Raw genomic sequence first — 8,385 nt, forward strand, 5'->3', positions numbered from 1 at the left:
TTTTTTTAAATGTCTGCTATGGAGAATTGTGCAATTTAATTAGTGAGAGGTACTATGGATCTATGTACATGTATAGATGTGAATATGTGTATGTGTGCAGCTCTTAAGTTTCATAAGGTTCCAAGGCACTAGTCACCCCTGGAGGATAAGATTATAGATCGTTAAGTGGGCCTGAAAATGTAGAGTGATGGCGTGTCCCAGACAGTAGGAGTGGCTCAAAGGCAAGGACGGTGTCTCTTTGCTGACAGCAGCATCCCCAGTGCCTAGCACAGTGCCCAGTGAAAACGCAGATGTTCAGAAATGGTCTGCTGCAAAGGAGGAAGGCAGACAGGCAGGAAGGAAGGCTGGCAGACATGGAAGTGAGAATTGGCATGTCATTTTCAGGGAGAGTTCTGGTCTGTGGCCCATTCTGTCTCTCTCATTTGGATTTTCCCATTTTCAGAAAGTATGTGCCTTTGTGAAAGCCAGGTTTTTACACCTAAATGATGCTGAGAAATAGAAATATGACAAAGAACGTAGAAGTGACAGGTCCTTCCCTTCTGTGTCTTTTTGGCTGTAGGAGATAAGCAGCCCTCAGCTTCCTATTACAGTCGCTACAGAGTGACCCTTTGATGTGACAATAGCAAATCATCCACTGGATGCCTTATGAGCCAGGGAGCAGAGCTGCCATAGTAACAAAGCCACTGGCTGGCCTCCTGACGAGCCCTGAGCCACACTTCCTTCCCTAGGCAAGAGTTGCATGTAGTTTGACGACAATCTGGTTGTATGCCCCTGAGTAAGCCACATTCTGCTCATTCTTCATAAAATAACAGTCTCATTATACCTGGACAGGATCATCTGGTCTAGTGATTCCAAACTTCTCATTTTTAAAATGAGGACTCTCTCTCTCTCTATATATATATATATATGCTATGTCGCTCTACATTTTCAGGCCAGCTAAAGATCTATAATCCTCCAGTGGTGACTAGTGCATTGGAACCTTATGAAACTGAGGAGCCGCACACATACACACATTCATATCTCTACGTGTGCATAGATCCGTAGTTCCTCTCACCAACTAAATTGCACAATTCTCTATTTATACGTATTTTATATATAAATAAATTATATATAACATATATACAATATAAAAAAATAAATTTTACATACATATAAATATATATACACATATATAAAATATATATACACATATATATAAATATATATACACATATAAATATATATACACATATATAAATATATATACACATATATAAATATATATACACATATATATAAATATATATATACACATATATATATATATATAAATTCTTTTTTGAAATGAAGTCTTGCTCTGTCGCCCAGGCTGAAGTGCAGTGGCACAATCTTGGCTCACTGCCACCTCCACCTCTCAGGTTCAAATGATTCTCATGCCTCAGCCTCCCAAGTAGCTGGAACTACAGGTATGCACCAACACACCCACCTAATTTTTTTGTATTTTTTAGTAAAGATGGGGTTTCGCTGTGTTGCCCAGGCTGGTCTCAAACTCCTGGCCTCAGGTGATCCACCCGCCTTGGCCTCCCAAAGTGCTGGGATTACAGGTGTGAGCCAATCTGCCCAGCCCTTAATACAAATACATTAAGTGGGCCCCTTTGTTCATTCATTTATTTATTGAATAGCTAGTGTGTTCCAGCCAGAGGGATACTGTAGAGAGCAAAATAAACACAGTCCTCAGTGTCAGTGAACTTAGAGTTTGATTTTCATTTGTCTTTGGTCATAAAACTATCAAGTGCATCGATAGGGACTAAAACTCATTTACCAATTGCCAGGCTGGTGTTTCCCCCACTACAGAACACATACTTGCAGAGGAGATAACAAAGGGAGGCTGCATCGGTCAGGGCTCCAGCAGGAAATTGAAGGCACACTCAGCTAGGACTTGAAAGAGAATTTATGTTTGTTTATTTTATGTATTTATTTGAGACAGTCTTGCTCTGTTGCCTAGGCTGGAGTGCAGTGGCACAATCACGGCTCACTGCTAGCTGGGATACCACCATGCCTGGCTGATTTTTTTTTTTAATTTCATTTTTTTTTTTTTTTTTTAGAGCGGGAGTCTATGTTGCCCAGGCTGGTCTCAAATTCCTGGCCTCAAGCAATTCTCCTCCCTCAGCCTCCCAAAGTGTTGGGATTACAAGCATGAGCAGTGGCCACTGAAGAGAATTTATGAAGGAATTATTGACAGAAGTGAAGTAGGGTTAAGGGAACCAACAAGAAGCACTGAGGCACCCCAGGAGCAGGGACAGTAGGAATTTACCACCACCTATGCTTGAAAGGCAGCAGGCACAAGAAGCAGTGTTGTCAGAATCCAGTGAGAGCTGGAGCTGGGCTGAGGGTCACAGTCACAGATGAATGCAGCTAGAACCCGTGTCTAGACTGTTCTAGGAGGAGAGGAGAAATGCCCAGCCTCACTCTCCGCCCTCCAGGGCCTTCTGTGGCTGAACTCAGGCCAGAGGGCGAAAGAGCTGGGAGCACCCCACAAGGTGGAGAATGTTTGGGGGTGGGCGAGGGTGCAAAAGGAGCATGAAACTGAAAACTTCTTATTATAAGATCACTTCTCCCTATCTGAATTTTTTCCAAAATGAACAATATTATTTCAGCATTGAAATAGAAAAGAGGAAAATTAAGAAATAAAAATAAGGGAAAATTGCTATTGCTGCAACACATGAAATATCTTTTTAGATGACATAATGAAAAAACCTCTTAAAGTCAGCAAGTAGCCTGTTTCGATATAATATGAAATATTAGCTACATTTAGTTTCCATCCCTGGCTGTTGACTTTGATCCAAATGTTATTGTACACACTGGAAGATAAAAGCAAACTATCCTTTAAAAGAAAATACAGAGAAAAACTGTAGCTGCTGTGACTACAAGTAATATGGAAACATCACCCAACTAGCTATGAAAAACCTTTGATATCCGCAAGTGTACAAATACATAGACTTCCCCTCTGCAATAGCCACTCCTGTGGAGCACTGTGGGAACCTCTTTCACATTTCATAACGAAAGGCTGTGGAGAAATAGAATTCTTTTGAGGGCTTCTTTTTGGAATACATCGCATACACTGTCAAGAACTGTGTAGCCTCCTCTTTTTAGAATTTAACCTGGATACTTTTTCTTCTATCCTTTCCGTTTCCCAGATCCTTAGCTCAAGGATCCTCACTCAAGAAGGCCTCATAATTTGTTGCCTTTTTCCCCAACCAACCTCTTCTATACAGTGTGCCCTGACCTGTCATCATCCCTTTTATCTAAGCATGGAAATAAATCAGTGAAATTGTATTGTTCCTGAAAGTTTCTACAAGATTAAATCTGTACCACAAGAGCTTACGATGAAGGCATAATTATATGAGACACTTGTAATCCTCTTTTACACCTAGATGTGTGGCCATAGTTCTCAAGGACCATGTTTTCAAGGCAGTATTTTAAGTTTTGGGGTTTTGGTTTTGTTTTTGTTTTCAGGCAGGGTCTCACTCTGTTCAGGCTGGAGTGCAGTGGCGCAGTCATGGCTCACTGCAGCCTCAACCTCCTGAGCTCAGGTGATCCTCCCACCTCAGCCTCTCAGGTAGCTGGGACTACAGGCCCATGCTACCACACCTGGCTATTTTTTGTATTTTTTGTAGAGACAGGGTTTTGCCATGTTGCCCACACTGGTCTCGAACTCCTGGGCTCAAGCAATTCACCTGTCAAGGCAGTATCTTAAATTGCACTTTCTGTTTTGCTTTTGTATAAATAAAATAATCTATGTGCCCATAATGAATAATTAAAAAGTGTTAACTTATAAAATGTCATTGAATTAATTTAATTACTAGTTTAAGACCATTTTGTCTGTGGAGCCCATAGGGCACTGTGATAAAAAATGATAATTATGTAGAAACAGAAATAATTTTTTTGCTCCTAAGAGATCCCTAATTTTGAATTTGTTGATTTCTGAGAATAGAAAATATTAGCTACATTATTGAATTAGAATGGGTGTTACATTTAATGACCTTTCAATCATTTATAGAATACATTAATGGGAACAATAGATCCCTTGACTATATGGAGGGCAATTGGTTCTTTCTAATATATTGAAAAGACACTTAGAAGATCATCTTTTGTACAAGTCAATTTTGGCAATTTTACAATCCCATTTGTTAGATATAAGAAAATATAGCCATGCACATCAGACTGGGGTCTTCTATGTGATTTGTCTGTTGAAGAATGAGGATAAAAAAGAAAATTTTACCAAACAATTTCCTGTTCAAAAATGTTTTTGACTCAGGGATATCATTCTAAGTTGTTTTTTACTCACACATTTGCTATGAGCTTTAGCTTCACACTACTCATAACTCTGCATGTACGTTTTTTATGGTAAAAACAAGTACAGTAACAACAAAAACAGAGCAAACAAATACTCCCAGTGGGAACTGAGCACACAGTCAAGGATGGGATTTGGCCTCTGTACAGTATTTTTGGTTACTGTGGCCAAGTACTTGATAAATACATTTCATTTTAGAAGTTATTTTTGTTAGTCTCTTTTACTTATTGACACTTTTCATTACCAATTAGCTTTTCCAATTTCCTTTACTTTTGCAGTTCGCTTTGGTATTTACAAGTTTCTTGACCATTTGCAGGGGCTGAAAAAGAATTGGGAAGAGGTGCATAAAGAATTCCAGTCCCTCTCGGTCTTTATAGATTCCATACCAAAGAAGATCCGCAAGCAGAGGCTGGAAGAAGAAATGAAACAACTAGAACACGACATTGGCATAATTGAAAAGCACAAAATTATTTATATTGCCAATAAGTAAGAATGGATCTTTAAAGTATAACAATTTCAATGTGGGGGAAAAAACATGGAAAATATAAAAAACTCCAAGTTTTTCAAAAAGGAAAATAGTATGAAGAGAATAAAAATAGTCTTAATCAGAATGCTTAGGCAATGTGCAAAGAATAATTGAGTTACTTACACAAGAAGAAATTTTGTTTTTACTAGTGTCACATTTTCCACATGTAAACTATTAAATTTGAGAATATGTGTTCCAGTTCCACAATGTAATTCATTATTATTATGTACTTGTTTCACATAAACATTAATTTCTAGGTCCTGAAAAATAAAGTCAACACTCAGAACTTCACTTTTTTTTTTTTTCTGCAGTGCATGATACCAACAGTACAACTTTGAAAACTGTTAAGTATTTTGAACTGGAAATAGTAACACATGCCTTCTTGCTACTCTAAAGTGTCTCCAATACATTGTTTCTGAACTCCACAAATGCAAAAGATGTATTTTCCCGTGGCCCATGACATTTGCAGTTACTCCCAGTGATAAATATTTTCAGTATTCATAACACTGTATATGATGAAAGGCTTCTATTTGGAGGAAGAAAAATTAAGAAGACAACTTACAAAATCAAGATGACAACTTGTAAAAGTCATCACTGAGGACGATTAAGGAGAATTAGCCTCCTTTCTAGCATACCAATTTCGATACTCTTATTTTATTCCACAACTCACTATGCATATCTTATTTAAATGTTTTTTTTTTCCTTTTGGTTCTTTCTACTTATCTATTTTGTGAATTCTAAAGTTACATTTCTAAGATTACATAATCTATTAAGCAATAAGTTTATGTTAGTAGAGCTGTTTTCAACCCAAAAATAAGAAAAATAGCTCTAAATATCTAAGAGGAAAAGGTTATTTTATGAAATTTTAATTAGAAAAATTTGGTAAAATATATGCAACTATAAAATATCAGAGAAATAACAATTTCTACTGCTTACACTGGTTTTTATCCTCTGGACAACATAAAAAACAAAATATGGGAGTCTTTCAGGCTTTTTTCACAAACACAGAATTTGGAAGCCTTATAGAAAAGCTTATTTTGGTTACTTAAAGAAAAGTAGTTTATATACAATTATTTTTTGAAAATTCACTTGAAACTTGTCCGTATGAGTATCTTTATTTCTTTATTAACTTACGGCAGATATAAAATAAAGGATAATATATGATAAAGTCTCACTTATCAAGAATGATTGGTTGCTATTTAGGGTAGGCTAACAGCTGTGACAGTACACTCCAAAATGTATAATTACATAAACACATATTCAGTTCTTGCTAACATAGCAGTGCTTTGCTGTGAGCAGGTCAGCAGGAACCCTTTTCTGCAGTCACTCAGGGAACCCAGACTTACAGAGTGGGTAGGATGCATCTGATCCAGAGTTCGGGAGAGGCACGTACAAGCCAGGCCTAGAAATGATGCATATCATTCCTGTTTGCATCGCTAAGTAAGCAACTTAAGTTGCTTTAACAAACTAACTCCAAATCTCAGTTGCCTGATAAAGATACATTTTTCATTTACATCACTGTGCAATGTGACTAAGGGTAGGGGGTATAAGTCTGTTCCATGCAGTCACTCAGGGACCCAGTCTCCTTTTGTCTGGTGACTCTGTTGATCCAGGCAGCCTTTCTCTGCCAATTCAGGATGAGATGTTTCGGTAAGTATTTTATTTGTGAAATGATTGCTGTACATACTCATTTTTAAATAATTCAAAATCAGTAGCAATGTAAAAATATTCTGATTACTTTAGCCTTATGGATATTATGCTTTGAAGTCATGAGTGGGACTTGCCTTAAATGTTAAAATGAAAACTTTGTGGTTTTAACAGCTAATTATTTTGCTTTCTGTAAATGTCTAATAAGGAACCTAGACTTTTCTCTGTGGCCTACAGTGTTGTCCTAGATGGACATTGTTGCCTTTCTTTCACACAGCCTTCAGAGGGAAACATTCCCATCCATTGTTCCTGGAAGGGTGATCCCTACCATGGGATCCCAACCTTGGATAGAGCCAGTTCAACCTCCCCCAATTCATATACATACATACCTAGGTCATCCTGTCACCCAGAAGAGGGACAAACACCTGACTTGGACAGCTGGCCAGTGACTGATCAGATTCTCTCTCTCTTGAGAGCATGAATTAAGAGACATGGAGACTGCAGACACTTGGGAGTAGACACCTGAAACTAAAAAGTCAAACTTCATTATGCAGCTAGTTTGACTTGGTCTCTCTTCCTGTTCAAAGGAAGAATGGGTAGAATAAAGATTTGATGTGGTCTGGCCCCTTGTCTATGATCTTTTTAGCTTGATTTCTTGAAATGCTGCTTCTTCCCTACCCACTGTAACTGGCATTCCCATAGTACTGAGGTACTAGAGACCTCCGAGATCTGCACACATGGTTCCTTCCACCCAGAAAACTGCCCTTTTCTTTCTCTCATCCTACATAGCTGCCTGGCAAATCCCTAGTCTTCATCGGCTCACATCACATTTCCATTACAATTGCCTTTGATTCCTCAGAATCTGGCCTTCCTTTATAGTACTGGTCATATTGTATTGTGCATATCTGGTTATTTGCCTGTTTTCCATGAAATTGCAAGCTTGTGGGGGAGAAGACACTGTATATCTTTTCATCTGCCTTCCTTAGAATCTGCATAACAGCTGGTATAGAGAAGGTACCCAAAAAATCCTTAATGAATAAAATAATGGACTGTACCCAAACATGTATTTTAATGATCTCTTGACATTATTATCATGACATAAATCAGACTTGGAGGATAGAGAATTTGACTGCTAAACAAACCAGTTGATTCCATACCAATGAGTTAATACATAATCAAGGTAGGAGGAGGCAATTTCATATGGTGCTTAAGATCTCAGGTACTAAAGTCAGGCAGCCTCTGGTTTGCATTCCAGCTCAGCTGCTTACTAAGTATGCTACATAACCTTTCTAAGCCATGTTTTCGTTTTTCTGTAAATGGGGTTGCTAACCCATTCCTTGATCTGTAGAGTTATAATGAGAATGAATGGAACAATATGTGCGTAACAGCATAGTTCCTGGCGTGTAGCAAGACAACTTAATACTGTGACTTATTGTTAAGAACTCTCAATTCTGTATTCCTTTTTTCCAGTTGGTGCTAGGTGCATTAACATACTATCAATAGAATTTCCCACACCCATAAAATCTGCATGCAGGAGAGGACTTGTTTGAACCACTTAGAAGTTCTAGCCTGAGATTAGCCTAGCCTGGTTAATCTCAGTGGCACACACAGATGATAACTATATTTGGTAACTTTTATCTCTAGTAACTGGCAAAAATTTGGCAATACTTCCAAAGTTACTGAGCACAGGCATTCAAAAAAGAAAGATAAGCTTAAATCAGTAATGATGCCAGAGAGTCACTGAGGAGAAAGGTCTGCAAGGTTGTGTCCATCAAAGCCTCATGGGTGATATTTATTAGTGAATTAATGTTGCCCAGGACCTGACCTGAGGGCCCATGCTTCACTGTTCTCAGGAACTCAGAGTCAGACGCACATGAAT

General features: G+C 38.2%; 1 protein-coding gene across 1 annotated transcript in view; it reads left to right on the plus strand.

The window, feature by feature from the left end:
- ENKUR (enkurin, TRPC channel interacting protein) overlaps positions 1 to 5,150 on the plus strand; it is a 30,458-nt gene extending 25,308 nt beyond the window's left edge. The window contains exon 5 of the mRNA XM_032144981.2: positions 4,650 to 5,150. Within this exon, the coding sequence (XP_032000872.1) occupies positions 4,650 to 4,823 (174 nt within the window). The 3' untranslated portion in view covers positions 4,824 to 5,150. The remainder of the gene's footprint in view (positions 1 to 4,649) is intronic.
- The last annotated feature ends 3,235 nt before the right edge of the window (positions 5,151 to 8,385 follow it).

Source organism: Hylobates moloch, unplaced genomic scaffold (genome assembly GCF_009828535.3).
Source record: "Hylobates moloch isolate HMO894 unplaced genomic scaffold, HMol_V3 SCAFFOLD_3, whole genome shotgun sequence".
In the NCBI taxonomy this organism is placed as follows: Eukaryota; Metazoa; Chordata; class Mammalia; order Primates; family Hylobatidae; genus Hylobates; species Hylobates moloch.